Genomic DNA, 25,969 nt, shown 5'->3' with positions numbered 1-25,969 from the left:
AACAACCCTGGGACAAGGGGCAGTCCCAAGACCATGGAGAACTCACTCCTGCTGGGCTATGGAGAAGGATTCCATCTGATGATCTCCTTCAAAGTTTCACAGAGAAAGTATTAGCATTACTTCTAAAGTATCTGGAATGGTAAAGCCTGTGATGGGGATTAGGGGGGAATGTCAATGACAATGACAGAACTTAAAATGTGTGTAGTGAGATGAGTGAACAAAGAGCTCTCATCTCCATAACAATTTTAAAATCCATTGGAATAGGGAACTAGGGGTGGTCCTGAAGAGTCTGAGTTCTTGAGTATGGAGCTCCAGATCTTCCTGGAGAGTGGGGTAGGGTGTTCTCATCATATGTTGTCACATAAACCATCTGCTCTGCAGGTGGGGTCCTGGTGAGGCACAGATTTCCTGGGTTTGTTCCAGATCAAAATGGCGTTGTCATGCCTGACCATGAATCTATCCCAATCCCATGGTCACCAGTCTTCAAGATCCTAATTTGTGCTCAGCTTAGTCATGTTGTGGCCAAAACAACAGCTACTACTAAGAAGAATACTGGAAATATCTTGTTAAATTGGTTAATTTTTCCATAAAAGGTAAAGAAACCCTTTTTGAGACTTAATTGGTTTAGGAGACTATTGTTTTTAGTCATGTCCAACTCTTTGTGACCCCATTTGCGGTTTTCTTGGCAGAGATACTGGAGTGGGTTTGCCATTTCTTTCTTCAGCTTCTTTTACAGATGAGGAAACTGAGGCAAACAGGGTTAAGTGACTTGTCTAGGCTCACACAGCTATTAAGTGTCTGAGGCCAGATTTGAACTCAGGAAGATGAGTCTTCCTCAGGCCAGGCCTGGCACACTATCCTATTGTGCCACCTAACTGGTCTTAGGAGACTAAGTCTCCAACAACTGATATTTGCTTATTTGTCTAAGAATAACCCCCACACACACACACACAATCACTGAGGACTCCTCAGGTTTGACAGACTTCCCACTACTCAACACTTGCTCTTGATTGGATATCATCATAGGAAATATGGAAACTAGAGGAACTATGCCCAACTGAACTAGTTCTGTCTTTGCTATATATCCTTTCTATACTGGGGGCAGCTAGGTAGTGTAGGATAGAGCGCCAGTCCTAGAGTTAGGAGGACCTGAGTTCAAATCCAGCCTTAGACATTTACTAGCTATGTGACCCTGGGCAAATCACTTAACTCAATTGCCTCCAAAACAAATAAAAAAAGAAAAAGAAAATATCCCTTCTGTGCTGTTATAGAGGAAACTTTTTGTTAAAGGTTACATAGTATGCAAATGTCTCATTTTATTCCAATCCTGAGCCTAAACCACCAGGCCTTCCCTAGACAGATCTAGCCCCAAAGATATGTACAGACACATCTAAGTTCATTCACCTCTGGAATGATGGAGGATTCAATAAGAAATCAGCATTCTATGGTGTTTATATTTCTCTGTAGGGAGCATACATTTCACACACTCCCCCGACATAAAGTCCAACCTTCCTATTGGATTTTACATAACTATTTTGTATTGTTCTCTAACTATTTCTGACACAAACTAGCTGTGTGATCTTAGGCAAATCACATAATGTTTTAGTACTCTAGGCAATTCTCTAAGACTATAAAATGAAACTCATAACTGGAAGAGGGAAGTAAAGAGGGATGATTCTCTAAGACTATAAATTGCAGAAAAGATGGCATCCAGAAATGGAAGAAAGAGGGGAAGAGGGTAGTTCTCTAAGACTATAAATTCCAGAGAAGATGGCACTCAGAATTGGAAGAGTGAGTTTCCTCAGTGGGGAGTTCCCTGCATCAATAATATCACAAATCCAATCCCTAAACCTAACAATTAGTCAGCAATCATTTTTCAGTTATACTATGTGCCAAGCACTGTTCTGGGTGCTGAGGATACAAGTACAAAGAACAAAACAATCCCTGCTCACAGTGAATTGACCATAATAATAGTTGACATTCTTATGGTACCTTAAAGACTTACAGTGTATTATGGCATTTGATTCTCATAACAACCTTAAATGGCAAGGTGTACAGGAATTATTCCCATTTTACAAATTAGGAAATTAAATGCAGAAATTAAGTAGCACGTCAATTGTCACTCAGCCAGATCCCTCCTAACTGCAAATCTAGCACTCTTTCCTCTATACCTATGGGTGAGCTTGTAAATGGATTACAATTGACTCCCTGGAAAAATGTACAAAGGATATGCTTTTAAGTTTAATCTGCATTATTGACATTTTCTCCATCACTTTCTTAAGTTTAGACAATCAACAAAACAATAAACCAAGACCCGATTTTTAGTGTTTGCTGATTTCTGAGGTGTTAACATGAATGTTGAATTATTTTTTGGAGGGGGGTAAGGCAAGGCAAATGGGGTTGTCCAAGGTCACACAGATAGCAAGTGTGTCAAGTATCTGAGGCCACATTTGAACTCAGACCCTCCTAACTCCAGGGTTGGTGCTTTGTTCACTGTGCCATCTTATTGCCCTGTCATGTTGAAAATTTAACATTGGGGTGGCTAGGTGGAAAAGTGAATAGAGCACCAGCCCTGGAGTCAGGAGGACCTGAGTTCAAATGCAGCCTCAGACACTTAATACTTACTAGCCATGTGATCTTGGGCAAGTCACTTAACCCCAATTGCCCCTCCAAAAAAAAGGGGGGAAAATTTAACTATTGACTCATGCAAGCCAGTTCAGTTGGCTCCAATAAACTACTATCTCTGCTTATCTATAACCATATTATATAAGCAATAAATTATGAAGCCTGGGCATACAAGAGCAGAGTTTAATACTACAATCAAATAAAACCACTATAGTTCATCAATTAAACTGATTCAAATTTAAGGAGATACTAGTTGCTATTGTGCTGCAAGTATAATTGGGCATTAATAGCAAGTATTTTGCATAAGTGGCCATCATTAGCCTTATTTTAATAATGCCAAAATCAAACACTTCTGAGAGAGGGTGAACAGAGCAGGAAGTCACTTTGGGCTCTGCTGAAGGCCCCCTAGATCCATAACCCAGGAGAAGAGAAATATCTCACTCCTTCAACAGGCTATAGTTATGACCTGGGTGGCCCCATAGTCCCTAGCTGACAGATATTACCTGTCCAAGAAGCTGGAGTCAAGAGGGGGCAGACAACAGGGTCCCTAGTCATGCCTGATTAGCAGAATCCAGCAGCCTTCTCTACTAGTTAGTGGGACTTTCCCTTCTTCACTGAGGATTCCATGACTGAGGTACTGATAGGTCAGCCTGAGTCAGACATAGCCAAGAGAAAAGGCAGAAGTAGAGCACAGCCAGTTATGTTTTTTAGCAAACAAGCAGCCTAAGGTCCATATATACTGTTTCTTTACCCTCACTTCTCTTCCCAGGGTCATCATACAAGGAGAATAGACTAAATACTAAGTTTTAAGCCCAAAAAAGTCTCTGTATAGAGGAAAGTTAGGTGGTGCAATGGATAGGGCACTGGACTTCGAATAGGGAAGATTTGATTTCAAATCCTGCTTCAGACATTCAGGCAAATCCTCTAAAACCTCTCAGACTCATCTTCCTCATCTGTAAAATTGGAATAAATAGTAGCACCTACCTCACAGGGTTGTTATAAAGATCATTTGAAACAAATCTTAAAGAGCTATAAAAATGCTAGCTATGGCTGTTGTTGTTACTAAGGCCTGAAATGAATGATGGCAAATGAAAGAGTGATGACAAAGCATTTATTAAATACTTACTATATGCCAGGCATTATACTAAGGGCAGAGGACACAAATAGAAGCAAATCCTCAAGTAGTATAGTGAGGGAAGATAACATTTCTTATGGTGAGTCAGAATGGATATGGGGGGAATTGTAGAGATTGAAAATGGCTGGAAGTGATGTGGATATCTAGTTTGGGCAAGATGAGATAAAAACTCATGTAAAAGAGCGCAGAGTCCTAGTGGTGCAGTTCAGGTTCTGGCACAAAGACTTCAAGAAGGATGCAGAGTAAAGGTGGCATGGTTTGGAAATGGCCAGGAAGTGACCGCTAAACAGATTTTGGTCCGTGTAGTTTTATTGAAGATTTTGGTTTTTACCCTATAGTCATTTCCCTTTAATGAACTGTTCCCCACCCCCACTACTATCTAAGAACCCCCCTTAAAAGAAAATAAAATTAATCAAAAGCAACTGACACAGTGACCTTCTTTGACAGCATATACTACATTCAACATAAGGAGAGATGTGTTTTTCATAATCAGTTGTCTGGGACCTCCATTGGTCATTACAATTAATCAGAGTTCCACTGCTTTTTCATGCTGTTTTAAGACATTTATTTACATTATTGGAGTCATTGTGTATATTGTTCTCCTGGTTCTGCTTACTCATTTTTTATCACTTCATACTAGTCTTTGAGTATTTCTCTTAATTCCTCATATTCATCTTTTCTTACAATATAATATGATTTGATTACATTTGCATGTCATTTCCTAGTTGATGGGTATTCATTTTGTTTCCATGTCTTTTTTTCTGCCACAAAAAAGTTACAATTAATATCGTTGGGGAGTACTGCATCTTTCTGTATTTGATTTCTTTAGGGTATGAGCATGGTAGTGGGAAAACTAGGTCAAATGGTATGATGAAACAAGCGATTTTTCTCACATAGTTTCAGTTAGCTTTCTAGAATGGTTTAACCAATTCACAGCTCTAGCAATAATGTATTTGATTTCTTTTCTTCTTATAGCCCCTCCAACACAGGCTATCTCCATTTTTAAAAATTATTTTGGCTACTTCTAGGGGTATGAGGTGATACCTAAGATTTTTTCTAAGTTGTATCTCTCTTATTATTACCAATTTGGAGCAATATTTATATGGTTGTTGACAATTTGTAATTCTTTTGAAAATCATTTATTTTTTAAATTTTTTCCATATTAAAGAATGACTCATGTTTCATATGTCTATGTTAATTTGCTATGTTTCTCATATAGTATACTTTTATTACAGATATTAGATGCCAAGATTTCCCCTTAGTCATTTCTCTTCTTATTCTAGCTGTATTGACTTTGTTTATGTAAAAGTTCAATTATACAAAAATAAAAGGCTGCATTTCTCTTTTGTACACCCTATTATTTGTCCTTTCCCCAGCTGAGAAAAGGACCTCTTCCATCCTCCTAATTTTTTAGGTTGAGCCCTCACTTGGGGCTTATTGAGGCATTTGATGTAAGACAGTGATAATGATAGTAATAATAATAATAGCATTTATGTAGTAATTTAAGGTTTGCAAAGCATATAACTTGCTATCTCATTTGATCCTCACAACCAGAAGGGTAAAAAAAAATGTGATCTGTAGGCTGAATGTGGCCTACTATGTGCCTAATGCAACTCAAATCAGATTAAAATGTATTTGGGAAATATTTAGCAAAATAAATAAAAATGCAATAAAACACCTATAATGTTAATGTGTGACTTTCTTTTTCTCTCTCTTTTTTTTTTTTTGCCTTTTTGGAGGGCAATTGGGGTTAAGTAACTTGCCCAAGGTTACATGGCTAGTTTATGTGTGTATGTGTGTGTGTGTGGGGGGGGTGTTAAGTGTCTGAGGCTGGAACCAAACTAGGGTCCTCCTGACTCCAGGGCCAGTGCTTTACTCACTGCGCCACCTAGCCGCCCCAATGTGTGACTTTATAAGTCAATACTTAGCCCACAGGAATCCTTGTGTATGGTTTAATGGTCTCTGTTTATATTTGAGTTTGACACCACTGCTCACAATAACCCTGGGAGGCAGGTGCTATTATTACTTCTGTTTTAGAAACTGAGACTGAGAATATCTAAGGCAGGAACTGAACTTAGATCTTTTTAAATTTCTAAACCAGCACTTTCTCTACTGTGCTCCCAGAAATTATATAGGCAAATGGAAGAGGTCATTTGGGATATCTATATCCCATCTCTCCACCTGCCCCTCCCCCACAACTGTGGATAACTTTCAAGAATGACTATTATATTTGGAATATATCTCTGTCACCATAAATGAACATAGAAGCACCTGATTATCTAGAAATTGTAAGACTATAAACAAAATAAGAATGCTATGATGTAGAAGCATAAAATAGAACATAGATGCCAAAAGTAACTGTTTTTTAATTTTGCCTCCTCTTTTCCCTGAACTAGAAACAGAGAGCATCATTTCTTTCAACTGTCTACAAAATACTGACTCAGTAGGGCTGAAAAACCTAACGGGGGAAATTGAGTCACTGAGTTCATTCTTTGAAATCAAATTTTTTTTTTCAATGAAAAAAAAATCTATGTTGTTTCATCCACTCCCACATGACTGAAAAAGGAAAAAAAACTTTTTGTCACAAATATGCATAGTCAAGAAAGACAGTTTTCTCCATTGGTCATGTCTCACCATTTCTTTATGAGGAAGTGAGTGGTATAGTCCACCACTTGTCCTCTGGAATAGTGACTGGTCATTGTATTGATCAGAGTTCCCAAGTCTTTTAGGTTGTTTGTCTTATATTTATTGATATTGCTGTTATTGTACAAAGTGTTTGGGTTCTGCTTACTTCACTTTGCATTGGTTTATACAAGCCTTTTTCAGGCTTCTCTAAAACTATCTTCTTTATAATTTATTAAAGCACAATAGTATTGCATTACATTCCCATACCATAATCCGTTTCCCTTTCCCTTATTGATGAGGACTCCAATAATTTACAGTTCCTTGCCCCCCCCCCACACGCACATGCACATGCATATGCACACATACACATGCACACACACACACTCAGAAAGAGCTTCTATAAAAATTTTTGTACATATAGGTTCTTTTTTATTTAATATCTTTGTATTTTAGACTTCACAGTGATATTGCTTTATCAAAGCTTCCAGTTTAGTAACTTCTGAAGCACTGTTGTAAATTGCTTTCCAGAATGTCTTTTTAACCACTTTATGGCTCTATCAACATTGCATTAATATATCTGTCTTCCCACAATTTCTTTAGAATTTGTCATTTTCCTTTTTTGTCAACTTTGCAAATCTGGTAGATGTGAGGTAAATCTTCAGAGCTTCTTTACTGTACATTTATCCAATTATTAGTGATATGGATAATTTTTTCATGACTATTGATAGATCGAATTTCTTCCTCTTAAAAGTACCTATTCGTATCCTTTATCTATATATTGATTGAAGAATGGCCCCCATTCTAATGAATTTGAGTCAATTTCCTATATATCTTAGAAATGAGACCTTTATCCAAGAAACTTGATGCAAAGATGTTTTTCCCCATTTATCTGCTTCATGTCTAATTTTAGCTGCATTGCTCTTGTTTGTGCAATAGTTTTTAAAAATTTTATATAATCAAAATTATCCATTTATTTTTGGTAAGTCTCTTAATCTTCATTTAATTCATTCTATAATTTCTATTCACAACCGTATCACAACCATGCTATTAAGACATTTACCATAACAACTTTTCAATAAGCAAAGATTAATATTTAACAGTAATTGTTTTTACTTCAGTAAAGAAGTCATATGAGTCCTTGGCTCCCTCTCTGCCAATTCCTGAAGCTTTCATTCCACCAAAAGGAAGGTTCAGGTCCCTGATTAACCAGCAGTTAGTCCAGACCAATCCTGACTGCAATTTCTTAGATACTCGCCAAATTCTTCCAACATCACTAGACCATACAGTTGCTGCTAGGCCATACTTCACATCGTTAGCTCTTTCAATAACTTCCTCTTCAGTATCAAAGACAACAACACAAGCAACAGGACCAAATATCTCTTCCTTCATGCAACAGGATTCATCTTTAATGTCAGTGATCACAGTGGGAAGCATGAAATAGCCCCCTTTGTTTGTAGATGGAAGGCTCAAATTATCCAAACCCTCTCCACACAGAATTTTTGCTCCTTCAGCACAGGCCTTTTTTATATAATTCCTAACCTAAGTAGAAAGAATTGTCAATTAGTAACACTGTCTACTGCTTCACCCTCCCAACCTACCCTCCTAGATCAATGTTATTTCACTCAATGAGCTCATCCCTGAGAAGTTTGTGTTACCAGCAGAAAAATGAATAAATAGATGTGAAGACTATGTTTCAACTAGTGGCAGTCATGTAAGCGAGCCATGTTAGCTAACAAAAGAAAGAGATTTATTCTTTCATTTATTTCTGATATCTGAGTGATAATTGGCTACAAAAAAAAAGAATATATTCTCCTTTAGGCCCAAGATTTTTTTTTTTTGGTCTTTGTACCCCCTAGCACCTAGTAGAGTATTGCACACATAAATATTACTTAATAAATATTTGGCCAACTAAATGTTTTGATTTTGTTATTCATTCCACATCTGCATCTTAAAAAAATAAAACTACTGTTAGGGGCAGCTAGGTGGTGCAGTGAATAGAGCACCAGCCCTGGAGTCAGGAGCACCTGAGTTCAAATACGGCCTCAGACACTTAACACAAAAACTAGCCATGTGACTTTGGGCAAGTCACTTAACCCCAATTGCCCTCTAAAAAGCAATGATAATAATAATAATAATAAAGCTACTGCATGGTCCAGGCATAGCCCCCACCCCCACTACCCCCAATAAGCAAAAAAATTTACCTAGACACTGAACCTAATCTAACTTATAGATAGAGAGTGAAATAGCCTGTTTGAAGAACATATTAACTCTTTCAGGCTACAGGAAAGGGATTTAAAAACTTCAAAGAGAAATTAACTTAGTCAATTAATCTTTTAAATCTCAAAGCCCTAGAAGATTTCCCATTGGTGATTTGATCACTTCTAGACAAGATGGCTCTCACTCCCCACCTATGGACCATAATAATTCAGATGAATAAGGATATTCCTGCAGACAGTTTCCAAATTCCACCTGTAACAGGGATTCTTTAACTTTATTTGTGTCTTGGGTCCCTTTGGCAGCCTAGTGAAACTGATAGTCCTCTTCAGAATAATGTTTTTAAATAATTTTTTAAAATGTTAAATTTTTGTTAGAAGTTAGCAAAATTAAAGATGTAGGGTTTGTTTGCTTTTTCCCATCCAAGTTCATGTACAGTAGGGTGGTATCAGTGAATTCCAGGTTAAGAACCTTTCATCTATAGCTACCTATGGGACAGAAATTTTCCTCAAAGCACTTTTGGTCATGGAATTCCTTCCTGCCTTGTCCTAATAGTATTCCAGGTTACTGATGACCAACTTGGCTTATGATTATTCTTTACCACATAGTAGGGTGGCCTCTTGAAACTGACTTCCTAAGCCTGGTACCTTTTATCCCATTACTGTTTCAACAAGTTTATTTAGTTCTTTCTTTTTCATGAACTTTTCACTTTAGACTTGTATCCAGAGGCAAGTAAAAAAGTAGCAATTGTGCTCTTCAGAGGGCATAATTTCTTAAAACTGAATAATAATGTATAAAATTTTCTCACAGTGTTCCTTTGAGATGTGCCATGCCAAGAGCTTTTTCTAGAAGTCTTTCTAGAACCCTTCACTATATAACTATTTACTTACTTTCTCCAAATGTGCTTTGCTTATTAGAGCTCCCACACTGGTTGTAGGATCAGATGGGGGTCCAACTTTCCATTTTCTTGTGGCTTCGACAAATCTTGCTAAAAATTCCTCATAAATGCTCCTTTGGACAAATATTCTGCTGGTACAGAGGCAGATTTCACCCTAACATGCAAACAATATGACAAGGAAGACATAATTCTTTACAGGTCAGTTCAAGTCCTGTATTCTTCATGAATCCTACCTTGATCACCCAGTCCACAGTAATCTGACCTTCCTATGAACATGTAGAAGACTTGTATTTGTATCACACTCATTTGGCACTTTTTGTACATAGCTTTATATCATTAGAGGGTGTGGGGGGGGGGGAGGAAAAGGAGGGGAGGGAGAGAGGGAGGGGGAGGGGGGGGGGGGGGGGGGGGGGACAGAGAGAGAGAAAGTTTGGAATTACGGGTATGCCATAGCTTCCCAACTAAATTGTAAGCCCTTTGTAGGCTAACAGTGCCTTCCAAGCAGTGGACACTCAAGACATATTTGCTGATTTCAGGTCACTTTTATGTGTTGCCTTACCCCATTAGAATGTAGTTGAGTTGAGGGCAGGGACTATCTAGTTATATTTATATTCTCTGTTCTTAGCACACAGTGCCAGGCATACATAGCACACATAGAAGGTACTATATATATATATATTGACTTGTTGACTTATCAGCTGGAGCAAATTAACACTTAAATCATGTTATTTTCTTCATCCAATCAACAATCCTAGCAAGGCACTCAGGGAACGAGGTATAGGAAAGAATATATGGAACCTCATTTTTATATATACATATAGAGAGAGATAGACAGACAGACAGAGAGACAGAAAGAGAGAGACAGAGACAAATATGTAGAGATAGATATATAGACTATTGTAGCACTGAACTAGGAATAAAGAAAACGGCATGACCCTGTGAAAAGGGAACTGAACTTGGAGAAGAGTTGGTTAATAGTCCCAGCTCTGATGCTTACAACTTGTACGACTTGTGCAAATCATTTAAAACCTTTATAGGTCTGTTTTTTCATCTGCAAATTTAAGATAATAATATGTATACTATCTATTTTACAGGGCTGATGTTTGTGGGGGAGTATTTTGTAAAAGTTAGAGGGCTATATAACAACAACAATAAATATTACTCTGCTTTCATCTCTTGTTTCCAAGAGGAAGATTGTGAGGAAATCAAGATGAATCATTGCTCTCATTGTTTCAATAAACACAGTCTTGTGCAAATATTTGGCTAGTGTTTTGAATGCTTATTTATTCTCTCCAAGTATGGGGGAATGTGTACTTGCACTGGCAAATAAAGACTTCAAAACATTGTATAATATTGTTGTATATTATAGAATCGTGGAATGTAGAAGCTGGAAGAGACCTTAATGATCACCAAGTTCAATCCTCTTTACAAATGAGGAAACTGAGGCCAGAGACACCCAGGTTTGAACTTTGATTTTGACACTTACTGTGTGATCCATGGGCAAATAATTTATATTCAGTTTCCTCTCCTATACTCTCAGTTTCCTCACCTATAAAATGGGGATAATAATATGGGTACTTCCTACTTCACAGGAGAAAAGTACTTTTTAATTTGTAAAGTACTATATACATTTGAGTTGGAATTAAGGGTGTGCTGGAGTGAGTGCTAACTTGCTCATAAGCACAGATTGTAAAACATTTACACCTCAGAAATTAGCAAATGCTATAAAATCAGGGATTGCTTTATTTTTTGTTGGTGATTGTCTAGACTTAAGAAAGTAATGTAGAAAATGTTAATAATGCAAACCAAACTTAAATGTCTGTCATATACACATTCCCCCCCACCCTTGCTCCCAGAGTCTGTTTTTAAATGTTTACTGGTCTATCAATGGTTGTAATAATTATTATTACATGAATACAATGGTATGAAGTGCTTGGAGGGAACACATTTTATATAGACTACATCTTTGCAATCAGGACTAGTATATCCTATGCAGAGGTGTCAAACTTGCAGTCCAAGTATAGCTAAAACCAAATTAAAATGTTAATTAAAACATTAATAAGTAGCAGAGCTGAAATTCAAACCCAGGTCCTCCAGCTCCAAATCCAATACTTTTTCTTCTGCAACTTTTTACCTATCAGCAATGTGATTAAATTGTCATATCAACTGAGTGAAATAAACACTTTCTTTTTACCATGTCATGGAATTACTCAAATCAACCACTTGTCTTTTTGACATAAACATATGACAGAATAAGGAATTTTTTTTAAAGGGTTAAGAGGAAAAACAACAGATCCAAACACATTACCTCCCCACCCCAGCCCCACACGCATTTCCCCTGACCTGATTAGCAAAGCTAGACCTGACAGTGGTAGGGATACACTGGCTCAGATTGGCATCATCAAAAATGATTGCAGGATTCTTGCCCCCAAGCTCCAGAGAGAGTTTCTTGCAGTGGGGGGCACTCTTTAGTACGATCCGCTCAGCTGTCAATGTGCTCCCAGTAAATGAGATCAGAGGAACTTCAGGATGGGACACCAGAGCCTCTCCTACTTTGGACCCAGTTCCAAATACAATATTCACTACTCCTGGGGGAAACCCTAAATGGAAAAAAATTACATTTGTGGTTATTAATTTCTATTACCTTATGGTCTTTAGACCTCCTTCAAGTTAGAAAGCTATTGAGGAAGTATTTATTAAGCATCCTCCACATTCTAGGGTTCTGGTGATGTTAAAACAAAAGTAAATATGTGTGTCACTGCCCTCAAGAAACTGACATTCTATGTAGGCCTTTCTATCTTTGGACCATGTTCAACCACCATTCCTGGTGGAAGCTTAGGTTAAGACTAAGTCTAGTTATATATGAGTGAGGGGTTTGTACTATGTGGTCATAAAGAGTCCCCTACTCAGCTGCTGAACTGGAATTTAGTGGAAATGACAAAGAGTGACCTTCCTCTCTTACTACTTTTTTCTTTCCTGAGGAAGGAAACAGTGAAGACTATTCTGAGCTGTATCCAGTGTGGGAAGGGTGCTGTCCTGTCTCCTATCCAGTGACTCCTATCCTATCCTGGCTCCAATCCTGCCTAGGCAAGGGAAAGGTGAAATGCAAAACTGGCTAATTAGAAACCTTATAAGAACTGTTTTATGAACTAATGAAGCATAATTACCATCCTCCCAGTAGTCTGTAACTACACATGGTTATAAATTGTTGGTGAATCTGGTTTAAATCATTCTGTTAATGTACAGGATGAGTAATTGAGGTTTATCATTATTTTCTGTGTAAGAATAAACAACCTGTTCTACACTTGAATCATATTGTTCACTATGTATCTTTTTTGACTCCTCTTTGAGAAGACCCAGATATGAGCCAATAATTCAAACTGTAAATAGCATCATCTGTAGGGTGGGGATTTGAAATGGAGCCAGCGAGTATGAGAAAGCGAGTTTAAGCCCTTTCCCCCCAGTTAGAGATCAGGTTCTCCCAAGTATAAATAAAACATAGGATTGTATAGTTCATGATAGAGAGTAACACCGTTCACCAGCCCCTATGCTCCTAGGTAGGGTACCTATAAAACAAAGTATATATAAAATAAACCCAAGGTAATTCAAGAGGAGGGCATTAGTGTGATAGTAATGGCAATTAAAGATTCCCCTGTATTGGCTTGGTTTTCAAATTGATTGTGTTAAAACCCGACTGTAACTGGGCTTACATCAAGTTCACAGAATCATAGAATTTTAGAGCTAGAAGGAGACTATGAGGCCATCTCGTAATACCCTTTACCTCCTATAACTTTGACAAGTGGTCATTGAACCTCTGCTCTACCTGGGAACCTATGACCTTCTCAGATATCCTATTCCACTTTTTTTGGCAGGGGGGAGCAGGGGAGATAATTTATTTTTTAAATTTTATTATGAATATACCAATCATCAACAAACAAAGCATTTCAAAAAACAGAACGGAAAAACAATTGTATGAGAAACTGTGAACTTCTATTACATAATTTTTTAAAATAGGTATTATTTTGAACAAGGCGTAACAAAATGGTACTATTTTATGTCCCTTCTTCACTTTCTTTTTGTTTTCCTCCACATATTTCAAAAAACATTTTCTTCTTTTTTGTTAGTGTATTTGTACCATTACTAACTTTCTCCCACCCTCAACATTCTACTTTTTGATACTTCTAATTGTTGAGAAGTTGGGTTGTTGGTTTTTTTATTTTTTAACATTGATTCCAAATCTGTCTTTCTGCACCTTCCACAAAATGTTTCTAGATCTTTGCCTCTAGCCCAAACAGGATAATTGAACCTACAAAACAGTCCTTAAAATATTTAAAGATGGATATCATGTTCCCCTTGTAACTTCTTGTCTCTAAGCTAAATACCTCCCAAATTCTTCTATTCACCCCCAGTAACATAGTGTATGCCTTTTCTTCCTTTAGTGGCTCTGGAAGATGCCTATGCATCTTACAGTACTGAAGAGGTTGGCTAAAAGGAAAGAAGGCCCGTCACATTCCTAATTTAGCCCATTATGAAGGCCCATATCTCTCAGCATCCTCTAGATAGACCTCAAAAACAGGAAGAAAAATGATCTCTAAGTATAAGCATTGACACAGCTAGGGTAATTCATTCTGACCTCTCCATGTAAGAGTTCTTTATTTTCTATTAATTTTCAGGGAGAATATAAGACTGGATTAACAAAGCAAATTTCTGGTCAAAGTAATTTCCTTCACTCTGATGTTATTCTGTAAACAGATATAAAAGTAACAGTGTAGTGTCTTGGCCTGACCAAAAACACCTGCCATGAATGAAGAGAACTTAAAGCAGCAGCAGTAATGTGTTATAACATAAAGAGTTTTGCATTTGATGTCAGGAAGATTTGGGTTCAGATCTCATCACTGATATCTGCTAGCTGGGTCACTATAATCACAAATCTCTGAGCCTCCATCTTCATCTGAAAAGTGGCCATTAGAATACCTGTCATTGGGTTGTGAGGTTGTTGTGAGGTAACCTGTTTAAAGTCCTTTGAAAACTTTAAACCTGTATAGGAACATCAGTTTTTATCAATAGTGTGATGCAATGGAAGTAACAATGTATTTGGAGTCCCAGAACCTGGAATCAAATCTCTGTTTTGTCATTTATTTCCTGTGTAACATTGGGCAAGTGATTTAACATTGGACTTGGACTTGTTTTTGGACTCAGTTTTCTTTTCTGTAAAATGTGGAGGATGAATTGGGGGCCTTGATGGTCCCTTCTAGCTCTAAATCCCATAATTATTATCTCAGGGTTATTGCTGAGGATGCTGTCTCTTGTACTGTGAGTAAGGAAGTATATTGTAAAGATCAGACATAGCTCTTCCTGCCTTGGGGACAGGCAGACAAACATACACTTAATATTGGCACAAGCACGGAAATACTTGTCATACTTGCTTAGAGAGGGATATTTTTACTCCCAAAGGGGTGACTCAGCATTGGCTGACTCGCCTTCAGTCTGAAGGCAATGATCTGAAGACTGTACCCTGAAAAGTAACCTCAAAATATTTTTCCTATCACAGTTTATGAAATTCTCAGCATCAGAAATGTATTCTTTTGGATTAAGGAAGTGTATTCAAGAACTCATTTTTACCAATAGAAATGTATGCTTATTAGTCAGTAATCCTTTGACATGAGATAATAAGGTAATATGGACTGATTGGTTAGAGATTATCAGATCAGTCACCTAGCAAGGCCCTCAGGGAATGAATGAAGTATTGAAAAGAATATGTGTAACAGGAGGAAACCAGAAGCAAAATTAGGAAATTGGGAAATTAGTAGAGTTTGTCTTGGTATACTCCTGCTTTCCCACTGATCTCTAAAGCCTCTTTTAACTTGCAATGATAAAACCTTAGACATTTGGTTATCTCTCCCAGGAGCACCTACATTTAAACAGGGAATTCTGAAAAACCCTAAAACTTTCAAGGGTAAAAGTTAGAAAACTATTTCCATGAAATTTCAGAAACTATGCTAGGTAGTGAAACATATTGGAGGGGTGGTCTAAACTGCTTCTTTCAAACCCCATCCAAAATTAATTTTCTAACTTGATCTACTTTTGTAAGACTAGACCTGGAGAAAAGGATGGATTACGAACATGAGCTTCTATCAAAATGAAGGCAAATCCAGTTGAGGTGAAGACAGTAGAGAGCCCTGAATGGTTGGAAATCAGAATAAGAACAAAGCGTTTCGGGAATAGGAAGAGGGGTTCAGAGGGAAGAGATTCAATTTACTTTATAGAATGAGCAGAATGAACTCAAACAGTAGAAACAAAAAGAAGAGAGAGAAAGGATCATAGGAATATAGAATTAGAGCTTAAGGGGCCTTAGAAGTCATCTAAAGAAACTCCCTCATTTTCCTGATGAGGAACAATATTTCCCTATTTAAGTGACCTGCTCTGCTATCTCTTATTGGTGGGACCATGGGAAAGTCATCTAACCTCCTTGGGCCTCAATTTCTTCATCTATAAAATAAGAGAGTATGACTAGATTTCCTCTGAGATTCCTTCCAGTTCTAGACCTCTGATCCTATCCCAAAGACAAACTTGGTCCACTTCATAACTTGGCCTACAGTGGGTTTTATATTTGAATCCTCAATAGGAGCTGGGGAAGAGTTGAGATGGGAGTGGGGAGGTAGGCCCTAGGGAGTTCGAAGGGGGAAATTGGGTGGAATATCTTCTAATATTTATAGAAACTTTTAAGAGTAGAAAAGATGAGAAGAATCTCATCTAAACTGCATGTTTTCCACATGAAGAAAATGAGTTCCTTTTCACCAGTGTGATTGCTTTTTCTTATAGAAAAGCATTAGCATTTTGATTATGTCTCAGTGTGGGCTGATGTTAATACTTTTAAGAACTGAATACTTCTGGATATTCTTTCGTTTCTGCTCACCATTCTGACCAAACATTGATTGTGTTTTGAAAAGGAGCAGCCCTTTCCCTGGGAATAAAATTATTCAGGTCATAATCGAAGAAATAAAAATTTTTATATAGCAAATCTTAAACCTTCAAGTCAAGTCTCTTGACAGCCCAGGCTTCTCTAAATAGATGGAGTAGGTGGAGAACAAATGAGATCCTTTACAAGAATCTCACCTTGTAATGCTTCACATAACTTCACAGAACAGCATAAAAGGAAGAAATGGCCTGAAGGCAGCAATCAGAGAACACACCAGGAAAGGAGGAAAACATTTGGCATTAGCAGCAAGGAATGCATTGAAGGGCTGAGATACCCAGACATTAAGTTGGATTTTATTCCTTTGAATTGGGATTTTATCACCAAGGGCATGGACTAAGTTCATTTTACAAAGCCAAGGGCCTGAAGCACTAAGTGTGGATTCTGAAAAGACTGAAATGTGACAACCAGCCTAGAACTCATAATACATCATTTATATTCTTCTTATGTACTCAGCATATTCCAGTATTATATTTCTCTGTGTGCAAGACACCTCCTGGATTATGAATTCCACAGAGCAGGGACCCAGAGTTTAGTAAAAGTATCTATTATTTACAAAATTATAATGTTTGTTGAATATACAGAGTATATGTATGTTTCTGTATGTACACAATCATATACACACACATATGCATATATAAATACACACATATGATGAGGAAAGAAAGGAGAAGAAAGGGAAAGAAAAAACAGGGAGGGAGATAAAAGAGAGGAGAAATTAAATGGAGGAGAGAAAAGGTAGAAAAGTTAAAGAAGAAAGAAGGTAAGAAAGGAGGGAGGAAATAGTTTGACATCATGTGTGAAAATCCTGCCTCTAATTGACTAGGAGACCATATCAAGTCATTGAACCCCTATGAGCTTCAGGTATCACTCTAAGATTATAACTATAAGTAATTAACTGTAATTAATAATGATTATTTTATTAATATGACTAAATTATGTTGAGACTGAATACAGTAGATGCTGGTTCATGGGAAGTGTCTATACCCATTCTATAAGTAGTGAATTAAGGAGCATGATGTGAGTGATGTCATAGCCCAACTTATGTAATGATGGCATACATATCACAAACTAGTTACTACCATCTTCATAATATGCTTCCTATATTCTAGTCTCCTCCTCCTCCTCCTCCTTCTCTGCCCAGAAACTGAATTCCAATTCCTGAGACTCTGGGCTCTGACTGGGAAGCTTTCACTTTATCTAGTCCATACCAAGGCCCACCATGCCACTTCCCAATCATTTCCACACCATGCCACCTATACTCTAGTTTCCTCTTCTTTCTCTTTTTTCTTCTCCTCTTTCCAGAAATCAGACCCATACCACTGGTACCCAAGCCTCTGATTTAGTGAGCTTTCATCTTATGGCCTTAACAGGCCTACCAAGTCACTTTTCAGGCATTTTGATGCCATCCTGATTCTCACATTGTTTTCTCCCTACCTCCACACTCATGGAATTTTCAACTTCACCTCTCAAAACAGTAATCAAATCAACACTACTATGTTGACACTCCTTCATAGCTACTTTTTTTTATTAGAATGTAAGTTACTTGAGGGTGGAAAATTGTCTTGCTTGGTTATATTTGTATCTTCAGTGCTTAGAAGAGTGAGTAAGTAGCATATTCTAAGTAATTAATAAGTACTTTTCTATCCATCTACATGAGCTTGTGGCATTATATTTATTTTCACCAAGTAGGATTAATTTGTGAGCTAGAGTTAAGCTGAAATAAATTTAGATTGAATATTTCAGGAACCATCTGATACCATATTGTGCTCCATTCCCTATCCAGGGTACTGATGTGTTATTTTAGTATTTGTGTTGGGTGTAAGAGCAATAGAATAGGGAGACCAATAAATTTTTAGGGAGCTCTATAGATTAAGATTAATTTCAGTGTGCTATCAACACACACACACACAACACCACCACTGAAAAGTCTTTCTCTAATAGAACTGGTTCTTATATTATGCAAAAGATAGGAATAATGGTAATAATAATACTAATAACTAGCATTTATAGAAATGCTCTTATGGTTTGCACAGCTATTTGCATATTTATTATCTCATTTGATCCTCACAACTCTACTCAGCAGTTGCTATTATTATCTTCATTTTATAGATGAAGAAACTGAGACAAAGATATGTAAAGTGCCTTGCCTAGGGTCAGAAGAGGCAGTAAATATCTGAGGTAGGGTTTGAACTGCTTTCTTGATCCCAAGTCAAACTCCTCTATGCATGCAGAGCTTAGCTGTCTGATGATTCTATCTGATCTCTTTCCAGAACCTTTTGATCCTACTTTCACAATGCCAGTAGTCTTAAGACCTGCAGAATGTGTACCATAGGGAATCAGCCCTTGATTGGCATCCCAATTACCTGCTTTTTCTAAGAGTTTACACAGCATCCATGCAGTTACTGATGTCATCTCACTGGGCTTTGCAATCACCGTATTACCAGCAGCTATAGCTGGAGCAATCTTCCAGGTCAGCAAATAAAGTGGCAGATTCCAAGGGCTAATCAAGCCAGCTAAGAGAGGCAAAAAAGCCGAGATATGGATAACATGTCATAAGAGAGTCTAATGTAAGTGAATTTTCTAGAAAACTAAAATGTTTCTTTATGTGACACAAAAAAAGAAACACATATTTTGTTTTAGAGCAATATGGTGTACTAGATTGAGCTGGGTTTGAAAACAAATAGACCTCGCTGGGTTCATGTGTCATCTCTTATGTTAGCTGTGGGACTGTTTCTAGGTAAGAAAATCATTTCACTTTACCGTGTCTTAAGCAACTCATAGAACTCACCCATGTGACCATAGTTTGGTGAAGGGAGCAAGCCTTTCCCATATTCATGTATCAATTTGATGGAAAACTCTCTAGGATGTATTATATACATAACTGAGTAATTAAGTGACTTCTTGGGGGATGAGGATGGAGCAAGCATCTAGTAAGTACCTGCTATGCACCAGAAACAGTGTTAAGTCTTTTACAAATATCTCATCTGATACTTACCACTAACCAGGGAAGTAGATGCAATATCACTATTAGGCCTGTACCCCGAAGGGATTAAAGGAAAAGGAAAAGGACCTATATGTACAAAAATACTTACAGTTTCTCTTTTTTGTGGTATCAAAGAATTAAAAATTGAAGGAATGTCATGAATTGGCAAATGGCCAAACAAGTTGTGGTATATGATTATGATGTACTATTATGTTATAAGAAATGACAGGGGAATGGTTTCAGGAAAAGATTGGAACTAATACAGAATGAAGGGGGCAGAACCAGGAGATCATTGCATATGGTAATAGCAATACTATATAATGGTAATAAACTATGAAAGGCTTAGCTTCTCTGATCAATGCAATGGTCCAAGAAAACTCCTAAGGACTCATGATGAAAAATGCTATCTACCTCCAGAGAAAGAACTGATGAACTCTGAGTGCAAATTAAAGTATAGTTTTCTTACTTCTTTCATTTTTCTTGGGGGGTGGGGGTTAATATGATATGGCTAATGTGGAAATGTTTTACATGACTATACATAAATTAATATGTAACTAATAAATGATATTAATTAAAAACATTTTATTTTCCTCCAATGACATGTAAAAGTAATTTTTGACATTCACTTTTTTTTTACATTTTGAGTTCAAAGTTTACCCCTCCTTCCCTCATTTCCCCCCTCCCTGAGACCCTAAGCAGTCTGTTATAGGTTATATATGTGCAATAATATAAAACAATATAATAAATATTTTTAAAAAATTATTTCGGGACCTTCATTCTAGAAATCTTCCTAATTCTGTTAAAATGTAGAATCCTTGAGGTCAAGTACTGTTTTTTGCTTTTACTTTACACAGCATGTATTTTGTGAGTACTTTTTAAAATTTATATAGTTATTTATTTAGTTACATATAACATAGTTATTAATTTATTTTATTTATGTAGTGCTTTATTTTATAAATACTTTATATAGTAAGTATTCAATAAATGTTTGTTGATTGATCTTTGAATGTAGTATTCAATAATAGTTGTCCATCTGAAACTATTGAGATTGCCAGACCAACAACAAATGGTACCAGATCACTATTGTTTGTGAACTTTTGTGCATATCTTTGGATACTTTATCCTTTCTCCTTCCACCATCAGATTATCACTTTTTACAGCTGTCATTGTACCTGCCATTCATAGCCCCTTTTCCTCTCTTCTAATTAGGTATGGGCTAAGAAGTTACAAAACAAAGCTTTATAGGATTATGTTTAAAATAAATATGATAGGCACCAAAGGAGGATCTTGTGGGCTATCTTACAAGCAAAGTACATATAGGCATGGTAACAATCTACTTTAGCAGTTCAGAATCCTTTCCCTCCTTCTTTACTAGTACCTAGCTATGTTCCAGATCTCTGGAGCTGCTTGATAAGTGAGTTCTAGGTAAGGAAGGGGTCACTGCCTATGAATGTGATATTGGTGAAGTCCTTACCATGCTTACCCCATCAGGCTTTCTGTAGCCATTCAAGACTCTGAAATCTTACTGGTATTCCATTCATGAAATATAACAATAAAAATTGCTTTATGAAAAAAACAGAAAGACCATATTTTTTTGCCTACCCTGTAGTACCTCTCACCAGGATCAACATACATTTCACACTGTTAGAATGGGTATTGGAAATTTGTTCTTCAGGAGATCACGGCATATTAGCCAAGTAGGATATGTTAGCTCCCTCCTCCACAGGAAGTTTGTAGTATCCTTATTGTAATGTCTTATAGCTTTGGTTTATGATACAAAGAGATGAAATGTCCATTTTCTTCTGTGGCTCCTATTCTCTTTTATCACCACATTTAAAATTCCATCTACTATAGCAGCCCGGGTTTACAGTGGGCCAAGGCTACTTTTTTCCCCTGAGGAAACAGTGACATCTGGTGTCTGCTTTAGAGTATTACAAATATTTATGTGGCCAGAAGGGGGGCAAGTTTTAGAGTGAGGAAAATGGAAAGGGATTACAAGAGCTAAGGAGTTCATTTAAATCACAGGGAAAGCCTAGGATTTGGAGTGACTGCTGAGATCATTCAGTAATTCTGGTTTTCAAGAAATCAATTAGTGCCAGTGAGGTTGGAAAAGTGAAAGCAGTTAGAGTATATTTTGTGAGGTTTGATTTCATTAACTGTGCCCTCCCACAAGCTCAGAAGTACCTACCAATTCCAACAGGACTTCTTACAGTATAGTGCATGCAGCCCATGGAATCCATTTGAGTAGCATCCGTGGTGTGGTGAAGGATTGAGGAGGCAAAGAAACGAAAGTTGTACACAGCCCGTGGGATGTCCACAGTTCTGGCAAACGAGATAGTTTTCCCTGTCAGAGGGAAGCAGTTTAAGACATATGGTAGCTATTTGTAGTGAATTAAAGAAAGGCTCACGAGGATTCTGGTCCACATAACACAAGACCACAGATTTAGATCTGGAAAGAATCAGAGGTGATCTATTCCAACCCTTTCATTGTGGAGATGAGAAAACAAAGACCCAGACAGTTAAGTGATTTTGTTCAAAGACATACAGATTAGTAAGTAATAGAGGAAGGATTTGAAAAAAGGAAATGGGAACACAATATTAAGAACCAAGCTACCATTCTTTGAAGGTGTGGTAGACTCTTAACCTGTGAATTCATTGTGTAGGAACTCCCAAGGCAGGAACTCCTTTCACTAACGTAGATAAGTGGAATAGTGGCCTGGAGTCAGGAAGACCTGAATTCAAATCCAGTCTCATTTACTATCTGTGTGACTATACAAGTCACTTAAGCTCTGTTTGCTTCCGTTTCCTCATCTACGAAATGGGGATAAAAACAGTACATACCTCCCGGGGTTGTTGTATAGATCAAATGAGATATTTGCAAAGCACTTACCTGTTATATATAGTATACTATGTAACTGCTAGCTACTCTTATTACTATTATTGCAAATTAGCAATCTTAGAGAGTTGCTGGATGCATTAAGTGACTTTCCCAAGGTCACACAGCCAAGATATATGTCAAAAGCAGGATTTAAACCCAAGTCTTTCTAACACATAGTAGGCACAGTATAAATTCTTGTTCTTTTCCCCAATATCTGTCAGAAGCAGAACCTGAAACCAGGCCTTTCTGACTCCAAGATTGATCCACTATTCTCTACTTCACATGATGTCTCAGCATCCCCTTACTAGTTATCTATTCCCAGCATCTACTGAGACCTCCTGGTTTCTTTATTGCTTACTGAACATAATCCCTGTGGAGAAAAAATATAAGCATTTAAATTCTAAAATGGGCCCCTGGATAGAACATGGAAATCTACCAGGTTCAAGAACATGAAAACTTGAAGAGGCCATAAGAAGACACATGGGATTAAAGTGGGCCACTTACTGTTTGCTTTATGATTGTGGACTGAACACAAGTCATAAATACTTAGAATTCAGTATTTCTAGTCTGGCTAAGCCCAAACACTCCTCCACCCACACATTTTCATTCAATTCAAAATCACCCTTGTCTGCACATGCTCAAAGAGACTGAGACAACAAATATCAAAGTAGTTGAACCATCACTTCACAAAAGAACCCTTTGAAAATATGATTGTTTATTAAATTTCTATCCCAACACGTGGAAAAAAATGATCAAATCCAGACTGTCACAGGAGACCCCTAGGATGCCCTCAGGTGCACAGATGCGTGCTTGTTACTGGGTCAGCCATGGCACACCTCGTGCAGGCTCTTTTAAAAAAGCCCATCAGCAGAAGTGGCAACAATTTTTGGTCAGGGATACATTTGAACTCCATTTTGACAAACAGAGCATAGATGGAATGCACACAAGGTTTCAGAAGATTTAGAGGTGGAAGGATCCTTAAAGAGTATCTATGCCAATTCCCTCCTCTTATAAATAAGGAAAATGAAAGAGAAAGGGAAGCTTAGTCCAATTAGTGCCAATAATGAATCTCCTGAAGTGGTTGAGTTATTTGAACTTGTACTGTATGATTCTATTGGGTTAGAACCAATGACCATATTTTATATAATTATAACTTCAAATTAAAAATACAAGTATATTCAACCACTTAAGGGGATTCATTATTTGTAGAAGAATTGGAATTTGAATACAGGTCTTCTGCCTTCACACAGTCTAAATTTTCTATGCCTGGAATATGCTCCCTCCTCACACCCACCTTGGTGTAATGGAAATGTACATTTTTAAGATCTTCCCTGCCCCTAGGCTAAAGTGCACTTGGAGCCTAGGGTGGGAGGCTTGTTTTTCAGTAGATACTTCTTGATTGGCCAGTGAGTCAATAAGGTTGTTACATTCTCTGAGCCAGGAGAAGGCTATATAAGCCCTGATGTGTAGCTTTTTGGGGGGCTCACTTTGAGAAGTGTTCTGCGATTTGATATGGATTCTGGGAAGCCGTTGTCCAGAGCCCCCTGGCTTTAAAAAACCCAGATGTTGATTTGGTATGGGTGTAATGGTTGGACAGTTTGGAAAGCTGTCTACTTGATCTGTTTCTGTCTTGATAATTCTGCCTGTATACTTTGAAGTTCGGGGTGCTGACCTTTTTCCCCTGAACGAGGTAAACGATATATGTTTGACTGATTAAAGTAAGCTTGTTAACCCATTTTGAGTTGCTTTCCTTTATCAAAGCAGATCCAAGAACCTGTGGTGGCAGCCACCCTGAGGACGCTTGGGGTGCTTGCTGCTACACTTGGCTCTTAGAATTTCTAGCTTCCTTCAAGTGCAAGTGCTACCTCCTAAATAGGGCCTAAACTATTCCCTCCAATTAGTTTATATTTAAATATAAATGAACATTTATATATTTATGAATATATTTAAATAGTGTAAATGAATATTAAATAAAATTTAAATGCATATTTAATATTCACTTATTTTCATACATAATAAATGTGAATTCCTTGAAAGCAGTGAGTCCCTACTGCCTTGCACACAGCAGATGGCTCAATATATGTTTGCTGAATGAATGAATGAATGACACCAAATCCAGTACTCTGATTTAAGCTCCATTCATGGAGCACACTACTCTAATCTGACTCCTACCATATTGGTTCCTAAATCCCAGTCATCAAGTCATAATGCATTAGATGCAAAGTATATATACATATTATATCCTCTCTAAAACCTTATGCCTATTTTATTCATTCCTATTCATTATTCCAATCTGACTTGCCTATCTCCTAAACCATTCTATTATGTCCTTTGGACTCTTTCTATATTCTCAACACATTCCCCTACATCCACAAACATTTCAATTCAATTCAGCTCAATTGACTACATGTCCAGAATTAGGCTAGGTTCTAGACATTTAAAGATAAAATGATAATAGTCCTAGTTCTCAAAGAGTTTATATCCAACTAATATTCTTTTCAATCAATCAAGTCAAGTCAACAAGTATTTATTTAGCTTCCATTATATGCCAGTTTCTGTGTAAAATGCTAGGTAAAAATAGTACATGCCCTTCAAGGAGTTCCCAATCTATGGAGTAGACAACACATAAATAAAAAGCTAAATAAAGAAGAAATGGAAAGACTCATTTTGGGGTGGTATAGAGATTTCATTTCCTACACAGTTGAGCATTGTTTTAGAGTTCTTTGGATTTCTCCATCATGACCCTAGGATTGTCTTCATTGGGAAGTGTCATCATCCTAGAAGATCCAATCAGTCTTGGTTTGTACACTTCATCAGTTCCCTCTGCCCCTCTGATTAGAGGGCAAAGCCATAAACTTCAAAACTTCCATGTAAGGAGGGGACCCAACCCAACCATCTCTTCATTACCCACTTCTCTTTCCTCCCATCCCTTTTCAGCTTCCTGTTGTATGCTTTTTTTCCCTCATTAGATTGCAAGCTCCTTGAGGGTAGGGACCATCTATTTTATACTTTTATCTCCAGCACTTAGCACAGTGCCTGCCTGGCACATAACAGAAGATTAATACATGTTTATTTATCAAATGACCATTTTAATTGATCAGAAACCTGACTCTACCCCTTTGCATGCTACATTTACTACAGTCCCCTACTGTGAACAATTCTTTTTTTTCTTTAAAGCAATTGGGGTTAAGAAACTTGCTCAAGGTTACAAGGCCAGTTATTTCTGGGTGTGGTGCTAAGTATCTGAGCCCAGATTCGATCCCAGGTCTCCTGACTCTGGAGCCAGTGCTCTTACTCACTGAGCCACCTGGCTGCCCCACTGTGAACAATTCTTAATTCAGAGGGTCATGAAAAGGTGCCTTATCATCCTACTTCTTACCCTCTACTGTTGTTTGAAAACCTTTCTTCTATCCCTATCTTAGATAGCCTTTCCTCCATTGAAGTAAAATTGTCCTCCTTTCATCTTCTTTTTACTACTTCTGACCTCTACGTCATTTCATCAATGTCTCAGTGACATTAGGGTCTGGTTTATGGTCTTCTCTTCGAGAATGAAGGACAAGCAGCATATCTTGGCATCATCCCTTGGGACTTCAACTTTCATGGTGATAATGGCAACAATAACAATAAAAATA

General features: G+C 37.4%; 1 protein-coding gene across 1 annotated transcript in view; it reads right to left on the bottom strand.

Annotated features, from left to right (window-relative positions):
- Positions 1-6,652: 6,652 nt before the first annotated feature.
- ALDH8A1 (aldehyde dehydrogenase 8 family member A1) overlaps positions 6,653-25,969 on the bottom strand; it is a 30,870-nt gene continuing 11,553 nt past the window's right edge. Inside the window, exons 3-7 of the mRNA XM_069077324.1 lie at positions 21,648-21,803; positions 18,840-18,989; positions 11,841-12,097; positions 9,490-9,651; positions 6,653-7,924 (exon numbers count right to left, since the gene is read on the bottom strand). Of these exons, the coding sequence (XP_068933425.1) occupies positions 7,472-7,924; positions 9,490-9,651; positions 11,841-12,097; positions 18,840-18,989; positions 21,648-21,803 (1,178 nt within the window). The 3' untranslated portion in view covers positions 6,653-7,471. The remainder of the gene's footprint in view (positions 7,925-9,489; positions 9,652-11,840; positions 12,098-18,839; positions 18,990-21,647; positions 21,804-25,969) is intronic.

This window comes from Petaurus breviceps, unplaced genomic scaffold, assembly GCF_028583685.1.
Source record: "Petaurus breviceps papuanus isolate PSGF00001 unplaced genomic scaffold, PetGlider_PUasm1.0 90977, whole genome shotgun sequence".
In the NCBI taxonomy this organism is placed as follows: Eukaryota; Metazoa; Chordata; class Mammalia; order Diprotodontia; family Petauridae; genus Petaurus; species Petaurus breviceps.
This window is presented reverse-complemented; position numbering and strand designations above follow the sequence as displayed.